The 12354-nt window shown below is 39.7% G+C and overlaps 2 protein-coding genes across 2 annotated transcripts; both read right to left on the bottom strand.

The window, feature by feature from the left end:
- Positions 1–3308: 3308 nt before the first annotated feature.
- On the bottom strand, positions 3309–5283 carry K441DRAFT_188551 (uncharacterized protein). Its single transcript, XM_067640420.1, has 3 exons — positions 5275–5283; positions 4861–5214; positions 3309–4811 (listed from the first exon to the last, which is right to left on the bottom strand). Exons 2-3 carry the CDS (start codon positions 4865–4867, stop codon positions 3694–3696), a joined length of 1125 nt encoding a protein of 374 aa, XP_067501745.1. The 5' UTR covers positions 4868–5214; positions 5275–5283; the 3' UTR covers positions 3309–3693.
- K441DRAFT_571400 (uncharacterized protein) lies at positions 5247–6234 on the bottom strand (the record flags this gene model as incomplete). The annotated part of the gene is made up of 3 exons (XM_067643981.1): positions 5247–5627; positions 5674–5899; positions 5951–6234. The coding sequence occupies 3 exons, from the start codon at positions 6232–6234 to the stop codon at positions 5247–5249; spliced, it is 891 nt and encodes a 296-aa protein (XP_067501744.1).
- Positions 6235–12354: the final 6120 nt, after the last annotated feature.

Here is a 12354-nt window from a genome sequence, read left to right as displayed (position 1 = left end):
CTCTTTACGTATGCCTGGGAATTTATAGGGACTTATTATATATTCTCGCTATTCTTCTTATATAGTAGATAACTAATAATGCTTAGGGAGTATTATCTCTCTACCTTCTTCTTCTAACCTCCCATCCGGTTTTTTAAAAGGCCTTATATAAGATCTTCCTTCGCACGCATTAAGCACTTGCTATAGTTTATACATATTCCATTTAGCGGCATTTAGGGTCACAACCATTCCTCCCTTAAGTCTATATTTATATAATTGCCACAATATTTCTCTCCACACTTCTCCTCTAGTGCGGACTAATCATCTACCAGAATAAATTACTTAGTTATAGGTTTTCTCGAGCCTCTATAATAAATATTAATGGTATTGTTAAAATCCGCTTAACGCTATCTTAGCCATTAAAACTTAGAGCTAGAGAGTATATTAACCTATAGATACCTTTAGTTAGTTCCTAGTCGTTTACGTAAAGCTATTCTTTTATCGTAATATCTTAATTAGGAAAAAAACAGAGTTAGCTAGAATTATATATAGAGCCTTACTAAGGGCTAACTTAAAGGCTACTTAACTATAATATAGTAGATCTTAATAGCCTTACCTCTTATCTAGCTCTTTTTAGTGGCCCCCACAGAAGAAGTGCGCCTGTAGAGAACTATAAGACTGTTTTTATAGTTATAAATAGGTATAGTATAGTTACGTAATTACCTTACCTTAAGCAACTAATCTATAGGTATAATACCTACAAGATACGCACACGCTAAGTACACCTAGTATAGCAAATTAAGATATTTAGTAAGTTTTTAGCCCAAGATTTAGAAAATATAACGCTAAAACGGAATAGATATAGTACTTATAATAGAAGGTTTACTAAACAATATCTTAATTAACAACACATTAGACAATAGCTATATTAGTAATTTACTAGTACCTTAATATATATTTTGCTAATTTCTTTTAGATCCTAAGTATCTCTATCTTTATTAAACAAGGACTTACGAAAAAAGTGCCCTTTGGTCGACGTGCTATAGCAGATAAAGGCATAGCGGATTTTAAGAGAATTTTCTAAAAGGAGGCCACCGGAAAGTATATTAAAAGAATAGAGAAGGAGATAAGGGAACGAGAGAGAATACTTATAATAGGTAAGTTCCTAACCGCAGTAGAATTGTCCAACTGCTAAACATACTCTTAGTATTAGCGATAGATACGCTCCAAGATTAGCTACGGGGTCTTATACGCGAATACTTAGATAACAAAGTAGAGTTATTAAAATCGGAGTATCAGCTGGCCTAAGCACGAGTTCTACTTATAGATGATTAAGTACTAGTTTTATATATTTAGAGATCCATTTAGCATAGAATAATTTAGAGCGAAATATATTTTTAATCTTTTTACGCCCTATTAGCTGGTATTATATAAGACAGAGACAAAAGTCTAAATCTATATTAGTTAACCGCCTCTTTAGGCCTACTTAGGGACTAGCTAACAACCTAAAGTTAAATTTAACTGCCTTAATTAAGCTAGCCCTAGTTAGTAAGCGCGGAAAAGCGGTGCTCTAAGTAAACTAAGACCCTCTAGGATAAGATAGTACTTAGGATCCTCTACTTAGAAAACTTATTTCCTAGGTAGCTTAATAAGCTAGAAAAGAGTACTTAGGTAAAAAGGTTACCTAAAAAGCAGATCTTAGAAAGGTAGCGTATTTAGGTAAAAGTTCCTAAAAAGAAGTTCCTAAATAAAAAAACCTAGGTAAAAGTTTAGAGGTAAATCTTCCTAAGTAATTATAATACCTAGGAAGATCTTCCCAGTTCTAAATATATCCTAAAAAGATAGAATTCCTAGGTAAACTATTCTAAGTACTATTTATATCTAGGTAGTGTTTCCTAATTCCTATATTATCCTAAGTAAGGTTCTATACTAATAATATTCTAAGAAGGGGTCCTAGTCACTTATTTAAATAATCAGCATTAGCCTTAGAAATTGCTGGTAAAAAGCTAGTTTTGCGTCTATAAGGCGTAAAGGGGAAAAGTTATATATAGAGATTTAGCCTAGGAAATAGGAGTTAATCTAGAACCCTAGTTTTTATTTAGACCACTTTTGCTAAGGCAGCAGTATTAAGTCTATTATAATTATATATTATCTATTACGACTAGTTAGGGTCTAACTCTTATAATTAGGTTAGGGGAAGCCATTAAATTCAAGCTATTCTACTATAGGCTTAGGGGGGGCATCCTGACAAATTTTCTCTTTTTAGGATGCCCCTTTAGCCTTAGCATTCTAACCTTCTAACTATTAAGGCAACTAATACCATAACGATCCCAGTACTGGCATTGTGTATATTTACTGCAACTTCTAACAACGGTATATGCAGAAGCCTAAAGACCTACTCTTAAGTATCTAAACCGCATATCCGACAAAACTGGCAAGTTTATTCTTTTTAAATCTTTATAACAAGGAGGCCCACCACCCTCCCTATGGCTAGAGGTGGAGATATTGAATATTATTAATAGATACACACAAAGTGAAGAAAAAGAGAGTTATAAATTTAGGGATAATTGGCAGTTGGTAGAAATTCCAAAGGGCTTTATACGGATAGTCTAGCACTACTTTAATGGATATTGCTTAGCTAATCCCCAAACTGCGCGATATAAGTATTACAGAATGGGTTTGCAATGTATTTCATAGGCTGACGGTCCACGAAATCCATAGTAGGGCTAGTTTAATGAATTGGTGATAAGTTAAGTTAATAAAAAAGCTTGCTTGATATTAAGAGTAACATATAAGCGAAAGTTACAAGCAATAGGTAGTAATCGCTTCTAGAATCTTCCACAGAGCAATAGCGGCCGGGTTATAGTCAATACGATATTTTTATTAACAGAAAGACTAGGGTCCCAAAAACAGATCCTAAAATAGCAGGGATTTAGGAGTAGCATAGGCGGAGCGAGGTCTTGGCTAAAGCGCTTATTTAAGCCTTAGCTTATTTTAGAGACAAGCTTACATTACCAGTCCAGAACATTCTACATCTTATACCGGTCAAACTTTTTACTTGTCAAACCCTTTTACTTATCAAACTTTTTTACTTGTCAAACTTTTTTACCAACAAGCGGTAAGCTCTTTATTCCCAAGTTCTGCCACTCTATTGAAGATAGCATTAGGAGATGGAATTATATATCTTCTACTTATTTTGTAATCAAACCGAGTTTGCCACGCTTATAACCTGCAACCAAGTATAGACTTCTCGAGCGTATGTGTTGGTGAAATACGGAAGGTTTCTGCTGCACGACAAGAGGAATATTAACATTTTCCCTAACATGTGTATCAGCTAGTAACAGCACAATTCCTTCTTAGGAGACGGTAAGTTCCATTAAGCAAAATATAGCCTCATTGTACGAGGACGCAATATTAGCGCCTTTATATGCGTCGAACTAGCTAAAAGGCGTAAGGTGTATGCAACGCAGTGTATGCTTCAGTAATCTCAAGGCTATGTAAACGTTAGCGAGGACGGACGATACTATCGGGACACTGGGCTTGTGCACAAGGGTATAAAAAAACGCGAATAAGTAGGATAATTACGGAAAGCTAAACTAGGAACCCCACACGCCTATATACCATGATTCTCCGCCATACAATTAGCTATACTCTCCTTGGCCTAACTCGCCTTTCACTTCGATTAGGCTGACCGAGTTATACGAGGCGACTTACCTAACGGTGCCTCTCAACCGGATGCCACACGTTATGCGTGAGGGCAACGTGATTTTGAAAATGCCCTAGTCCTTCAATCCACTCCGAACAATGAGGATGCTTACAGTGGAAACCCTGCCTGAACTCTCCCTCTGCAGCGTGATTAGTGGTGTGCTTCTGCAGTGAATCCTTCTTCTTGAATCGGCGGATCCGCCCACTGCCGATACAGATAAGGCAAACAAGGTCAGTAAATTTTATAGGATATGGGGACTGGATAATCTCAACTCCCTCTTCCTTGATTGTGACCGGGCTCTGCGGATTATTTGGACTCTCTTGAATAGGTGAGTCCAAGCTGATCTGTTCTTTTGGCCGCTTTGCCTGTCGATAGCCACCAATATCCGTGTCACTTGCACTTCGTTTCATGCCTATTGTATTTCGGCCTCCTTCGGACACAGGTCGAACGTCGATGGCCTTACTTGGGATCTCATCCTGCCGGCTCTCTTGTCGATTACAGTACTTGACGAGATTACGGATAAACTTCATACGAAGTTTCATAGCGTGCCCTTCTTCGAGCTCGTTCAGCGGTTGAGATAGCATTGTACCAATAGCGGCACGTTCGCGATATTCGTATTGTACAGCTGTACGGGTAGGAAGGTCCGTCCCAACGTTACCACTAAGCTGTCTTTCAATGTCGTAATCGTCGATGGCGTCGTGGAAATCAAGAATGGCCCGGACTTCTTTCCGTTTACGCAGGACGTTTGTGAGACTGTGGAGTCTACGTCTAGCTTCGTCATAACGGTCGTATAGTTTCATTCCCTTCGCGGCGTCGATGGGGTGATATCCTTGGCTACTAATCTTTTGCTTATATCGCTCTCGTTTCGCGCGAAGACGCAGAATCTCAGGGTGTCGACCAAGTTCCGACTTGAATTCGAGCTTCTGTTCGTCCGTCAGACCCGTAGGGGCTCGCTCATCCCGCGAGATACCCATCCGTGCCGCATGTTGGATAAGGTCGTCCTGCGATGGAGTCCCAAAGTAGATCGATTGGAAATCGCGCTCAATCAAATCAGGTAAATAAAATTGCTGGTATGTATCGCCGTGATGACCCATCGTCTGATTTCGTTCTTCCGGAGGGAGGACGCCTAGAAAGCTCAGTAAACAGATCATCCATACCTGAAATGGAACACTCACTGTTCATTTTTCTTCCCGAGGCTCGTCGCAGCTGGTAGAGTTCAAGCGGTTGCTCGAACCCGGCCACGCGGCCTAACCACACAAAGTGGTCGCGACACTTGCTGTAGGGTAACGCTTTTGTATCTAACACTTTTGCTCCCACTAGCCATCTTCTCAATATCCCGAAACATTGGTCGATTTAATATCTCCTTCTTGAATCTCACATTGAGAGATTTTTTGTGCGTTGGAATTTCTAATGCGAAAATCTCTTCCGGGGAAGTGTAACGGCGTCGAAATGCGTTATCCGCGATCGCATGGCTTACTAGACGGGAGACGATACAAAAGGCTAGGATGCTTTTAAGGCGGAAAATAAACCTTTTCCTTTAAGTTCATCAGTACCAATCAGGCTATTCTTTAATAATTGTTGCTATATACCGTCTGCCTTTGCCCCCAGAGTTTTTTATATGGACGAGGCTTACACGGGCGATAGTTGTAGTTCGATTCCAGTTGTACTTGTCGCGAACTCTGAGAATTTCAATATGTTCATATGAAAGCGCTTTATTTGAGCCCTTCGCGCTTGAACTTTCGATAAGAGCCTGGGGTCGTGTTGCCGTAGCTGCGCTAAGGAGTATCGTGTCCATCTGCACTCGAAAACGACCATGGCGAGGTTTCGGATCCATCGTCCAATGGGCACTGAGAATAGCATATAAGTCTTCCTCATACATCGCATGCTTTTCCTTTTCTGATGTATCCAAATTATACGTCGGGGTTAAGTAGGTCGGTATCCACTGAAACATGTTAGCCCATTCTTCGGAAAAGGGTGTTCAACTGTACATCTCGTATGTCGAGCTCCACACCATTGTCCATACTATGGCCTGTCACATCTATAAATTTGCAAAGTATCCGTCTCCAGTATGCCTTGATCGTACTCTCCTTCTTGATGCGGAAATTTTTTACACGCCATTCAAGGTAGGTCTTGAAAGTGTCAGCCTCGCAACGGCTAAGGGTGTCTTTCGGGTCGTAGGTGTCTTCCGAGTCGTCACTCAACTTAAAGCAAAATCTATACACCATTTGTTAGTATTATGAGGCAAACTTCTGATGACAAACAGACTTTTCCCATTTCTGAAACTCACAAGCAACAAGCCGTTTCGACCAGTCCCCCCGTCTCGACTTTGCTCTTCCTTGGCTTTTATGAAACGCTTTTCTTTGCCGCAAGAAGTTCCGTTCAGAATCGGCATCTTCCTCAACCTCAGTGTCACTATCCAATTCTTCCTCAACCTCGGTGTCACTACTCGATTCTGTGTACGAGGCCGGCGAGAAACAAGACTTGTCTAGTTCAAAGTCAGTCTCGGACGATGAATCTGGATCTTGCCGCTTCCTAGTGCGAGAGGGCATGATGGTCAAACGCGTAGTCTTCGGTTTCTAGTGTATACGTAAAAGCTCGTTCGAGGGTCGGTCTTTGCTAACGGGAGCGCTGCTTCTAAGAGAGACGGTCGTCGTCAACAGCGGGGAGGGTGACTAAAGCCTAAGAATCAAGATTAGAAGCGAACACTAGTACTATGGGGAAATGTATACGTAGTTGCTGTTGGAAAAAGGTTGAAAGGAGGGATAGCCCGGTAGATGGTACGTGGTAGGGACGGGTCGCAGAGGAGGAGGGTGCCTGGTGACGGCGCAGGTGGAGCTGATGTATAGCAGAAATCCTGTAGTGACAGGTCGAAGAGGAGAGTGCTTGGTGAGGGTGCGGATAGGAGCTGGTATGTATAGCAGAAATCTGGTAAGGACGGGTCGCAGAGGATGGTGCATGGCGAGGGCGCGGGTAGGAGCCGGTATATATAGCAGAAATCCATAGCTTCCCTGGGCCGCCCTGGGCCATCGGGGCGCAGCGTTTGAGGGAGGGAACACATGGTACCTTAATGGGCGGCTCTGCGCCTTGGCTCGCTTAATACATTGGAAAAGCGGCGAGGGACATGGGTCTAAGCGAGGGGAAACCGCCTCCCAAAACGGGGGATCTGAACCTGCAAATCTGGATGCTTCTTCCCCAACAACACGATTCTATTAGTAATAATAATACCCAATTATTCTATGCGTAATTAATATAGTATCTTAGGTACTGCTCTAGTGTCTAATTTAATCTTTCTATTTAACCGTCTGTCTGCGGATAATATACGGTAAAAGTTACTACTTAAACTCTTTATTCTACTAAGAATACCTCCTAAAATACTGCTATAAATCTTAGATCTCTATCTAATATAATCTTACTTAGTGCTCCGTATTTTATAAATACTTCTTTAATATAGATTTTAGCGATATCTTCTGCTAAGATTTCTTCTATATATGCTATAAAGTATCCCTACTTTATTAGCTTATCTACTATTACTATTAGCGACTCAGTCAATCGAGACATAAGTACGGCAAAATGGTCGCGCAAGCCTGTACGATTGGATTGTCTATAAACGAGAATCTAAAGCTAAAGAAAGGAAAGGAGAAGAAGGGGAGCGCCGCTCNAAGCTATATACGATCTTCNNGTCACNTGACCGCAATATNCGGCAATCTGTGGCAACTTGCCGGTGCGTAGTTCTGCCAAGTTCTGCCAGTGCCGTAATATTACCCCCCCCTCTAAAAAAGCCTGCCCTTAGGCTTTGCCGCTAAAAGTCTTAGCAAGAGAATCTAACTAATTAGATAACTTTAACCGCCGGTTAAAGTTTCTGGATATTTTAACACCTTACGTAACTAAGAAATTTCTAGGGTGTTCTTATCCTTATATTCTTCTAGTAGCTTATCGTCTTTATTATACTAGCATTCTATCCACTTATCTAGGTACTTTAGCGGTCCGGGTTTATTAGGGTAATAGCTATAGAACTCCTAAAGCTTATAGGGGCTACCTATAAAGTTCTATATAGGGTACTAAGTAGGGTCTAGGTTATATCCTTTCCAACTAACACTGTAACGGCGCTATCGCACGTTACCTGCCAAATTCTACCATATTCTGCCGACCTGCGATTGGCCCGCCTAAAGCTAGCGCCTTAGCGGCTCACCCTATATATTTATTTACATCGGTCCTAGCGACCCCTTTTCCTTCTCTTTAGCTTAGTATCTTCGTAATCAGTATTCTACAAGCTTTAGTTTAGAGGCATTTATACGAGCCGTAATATTATACTAAGCTCTCCCTACCTTACCTGGGAAGGCCTTAATAATATCCCACCCTAAAGAAACTTCGTCTGCAACGATGTATTAACGCGCTATACTTAAACACCAAAATAACTTTATATTGCCTGGGAAGGCCTAGATAATATCCCACCTTATAAGCTAGATAGGACTGGACCTATACCCCCAGAATTAAAACTAAAGCGTATAATATTAACGAACCTTAGGAAGTTAATAATAGCACCTAAAGTAAGCTTATCTAAGAGAGCTGCCTCTACCTAAGAGGAACCTGAGATCCAATTAGGATCAGAAATTAAAGATAATGATAATGTTATAGACATACGCGAGCAGATTCGCGCCCTTATAGCTAGCTAGAAAGCCGATCGTCTTAAAGCGAGAAATATATAAGAGACCCTATAAGAGATCCTAGAAAGCCTTGCGGCCCTATAAAATAGCCTAGCTTTCCCTTCTTAAAGCCCTAGCTGACCTATTTACTCTACCGAATGTAATATACTAGGGAGTACGGATATAATAACGAAGTAATTAAAGTCCGTTAAGCTCCCTAACCCCCTACTACTATCTAATAGGATAGACCCTACCTTTAAGAATTAGAGGATTTAAGTACAAGGAAAGCTCCGCGTTAACTATAACTATTTCCTTTCCAAAGAAGCTAAAATACTCTACCTTTTTGGTCAAACCACTAGGGACGCCTAACGGCACCTTTAAGCCAAGTTTAAGGATAACTTCCCTGTCTAATTTATATCTGTTAACAAGATAATATAGTACCTAGCGGCTATCTATATTAACCCAAATAAAGTACGGGATGCCCGTTATAACTATAATTACCTAATAATAAAACCAAACTAACCCTTTACCGAATTCTAGACTTAATTCCTATACCTTATAGGAGAAGGCCAGGTTCCCCTTAAGAACTACTGATTAGACCTATATAATAAGCTAATAATCCGGCTATAAGAAAAAATTGCTATAACCTTAGATAACCTACTAACCCACAAAAAACTTGCAGCTTATTACCTATTATTAGACTTAGAACTAAAGCGGATTAATGCCCGCCCTAATTAGCAGAAGCGACTCCATAATAATTAGAACTCGCTAGCTATACTTATAGAAGCTAGAGTAGGAAGACAAGTTATAACTACTTTTATACCAAAGGCGGTTATAACTACGCCCTAGTAAGCCTCGCCCGACCAGCTATATACCACGCCATTAACTAGTATTCGCCGTAATACTCTGATTAACCCTGCCTTAGCTACGTGCTTTAACTGTAATAAGTAAGGTTACTTTATCTTATCCTGCCCGGAGCTAAAGAATATAGGCGATATTAAGGAGATAGAGAAAGGAGAAATGTCCAATAAGTCAGAAAAAGAAGAACCCTAGGGAAAGACTTCCCCCTAGGGTACCCTATCGATCTCAAAGAGATTAATCTTAGTTAGTTAATGGGTGGAAAGCATTTTATAGTTCTATATATAGTATCTTAAAATGGATATAGAGTTAATATAACCGCCCTTATTAATACTGGAGTAAATAGCTTCGCCTTTATAAATACTGCCTATGTAAATAATGTTGCTAAGTTTCTAAATGCAGAAGCTATCTAACTAGAGAAGCCTGTCTAGGTAAAGGGCTATAACGGCTAAGCCGGTCGGCCCGTTACCTATGTCTTAAAGTTATATATCACTCTTAACGGACGACGCTAATATAGTACCCCCTTTTGCATCCTAAACCTAGGGTCCTACGATATAATCCTTGGACGAAAATGGATGTCCTATTTTAATATTTGGTTAAACGTGCGAAAAAGACGGTTTATTTAGCCGGAGGATAGACCGAGGTTGCCCTCCTTTGTTAGGGAAATCCGAACCAACCACAAGACACTAGCCATAAGGGCTAACCCTACCTACTAGTAGGATGTCCGGGCCTATAACCTAGCCTTTGCCTAAGAGGACGCCCGCTATGAAGCTGGAAAGAACTCTGTACTAATAAAGATACTCTCCCAAAGCGCTATATTTAGAGAGGACTCTACATACGGAAGCGGGATAGATAATGACGTAGATAACGTCTAAATTGTATAGATTTAACCATTATAGAAAAGAACGTATTAACAGGATATAAGGGATGACCTCTGAAAGATATAATAGGAGCTAAAAGAAGTAACGATAACGCTAGTACCCTAGAAGTCCCTAAAGTTATATACGCCCCTATTATTAGTTAACCCCCCTACTGTAGATATTGCCGCAATTAGCGCTATAGCGTTCCACTTTAATATATACCAGAAGGATAATGAGGTCTTTATAATAAGCCTATATAAGATTAACCAAATTATTAATAATAGAGAGGAAAGGCTAGATAAGGAAACTAATAAGGAACTAGTTAAACGCCTCCTTCCTACTATTTATATAGGCTATAAGAATGTATTCTTAAAGGCGGCCTTAGATAAGTTACCCCCCTACCAGATATATAATCACAAGATTTAATTAGAGGCTAATAACTCGCTAGGCTATAGCCCCCTCTACTATTAATTAACGAATAAGCTAAAAGCAATAAAGCAGTACTTAATTGATAACTTAGATAAAGGGTTTATTAAGCTAAGTTAAGCCCCTTTTACTTCCCCTATCCTATTCATAAAAAAGCCTAATAGAGGCCTTTGTTTTTGTATTAACTATTAAAAGCTAAACGCTATTACTTAAAAGGACCGGTATCCTATTCCTTTAATTAACGAGACCCTTGTATGTCTAAGCTAAGCAAAGATCTTTACTAAACTTAATATCCGCCAAGCTTTCCACTAAATTAGGATAAACCCTGCATCTAAAGATTTAATAATATTCTATACCCGCTATAGTTCCTATAAATATAAAGTTCTTCCTTTTAGACTAATAAACGGACTGGCTACATACCAAAGGTATATAAATGACGTTCTTTTTAATTACCTTAACGAATTCTACACGGCATACCTAGACGACATTCTTATATACTCGGACGATGAACTTGAGTATTAAGTTTATATTAAAAAGGTCCTAAAGAGACTACGGAACGCGGGCTTATAAGTTAATATTAAGAAATGCGAGTTTAGGGTAAAACGTATAAAATACCTTGGGTTTATTATAACTATGGAAGGAATTAAGGTCGACCCTAAAAAGGTAAAGGCAATCTATAACTGGAAGCCCCCTTATATAGTAAAAGGAATCTAGTCCTTCCTTAGTTTTTATAATTTCTACTGCCGGTTTATTCGTGACTACGGAATTATAGCAAAACCTCTTATACGACTAACTAGGAAGGACACGTCTTTTGTCTTTAATAATAGCTATAGGGAGGCCTTTAAAGAGGTAAAGGATCGGCTTATCTCTTCCCTAATTCTTTATTACTATAACCCGGACCTTAAATTAATGCTAAAAATAGACGCCTTTAATAGGGTTATAGCGGGAATCCTATTATAGTTATATCTAAACGGCGAATGGTACCCTATAGCTTTCTTCTTAAAGATAATAAACCCGGCTAAGTGTAACTATAAAGTATATAATAAAGAAATGCTAGCTATTATTTAATTACTCTCCTAATAGCGCGTAAAGCTTAAAGGTATAAACTCCCGGATTAAGATATATATAAATTATAAAGCCCTAGAGTACTTTATAACTATAAAGTAGCTTATAGGGCAATAAGCCTAGTAGGCCAAAATACTCTCCTAATTCTTCTTTATAATTATATATCGTTCTAGCAAGTAAAACTCTAAGGCTAATGCCCTAATCTGAAGAGAATAAGACGTAGGACCCTAGGATAAGCTAAAGACCCAATATTGGACGCGCGCCCTCCTCTATCTAGAATAGCTTGACCCGCGGATCCTTAAGGAGCTAGACTCCTAGTAAAACGAGCTAGCACTGATAGAGGAGTCCTTAGATAAGCTAATAGGGCTAATTAACCGCATCTTAACTGTAAACCGCACGGCTGATGTCCTAAGGGCCCTCCGCAAATAAGCCGTGAAAGGAGACCCCGATTTTAAGACGGAGGAAGGATTGCTCCTATACTAGGAGCGGCTTATAGTCCCTAACGTTAACAATCTATAGACTAAACTAATCCGCGAAGCTTATTGTTAAGTCTTTATAGTACACCCTAGCAAGAATAAGACCCGTAAAATCATTAACTGCCGCTATTACTGGCTGAGAATGGTTGCGGATATCGATTAATATATATAGAACTGCAAAGACTGCTGGAGAGCTATAATCCCACGGGATAAGACCCTAGGACTACTTAAGCTACTCCCAATACCAGAGCGCCCTTAATAGTATATCTTTATAAACTTCTACGAACTACCTAGGGACCGTGACGGATATGATATAGTTATGGTTATAGTTAACCGCTTTA

This window comes from Cenococcum geophilum (assembly GCF_001692895.1).
Source record: "Cenococcum geophilum 1.58 unplaced genomic scaffold K441scaffold_33, whole genome shotgun sequence".
In the NCBI taxonomy this organism is placed as follows: domain Eukaryota; kingdom Fungi; phylum Ascomycota; class Dothideomycetes; order Gloniales; family Gloniaceae; genus Cenococcum; species Cenococcum geophilum.
Note: the sequence above shows the minus strand (reverse complement) of the source record. Positions and strands in the feature narration are given on the sequence as shown.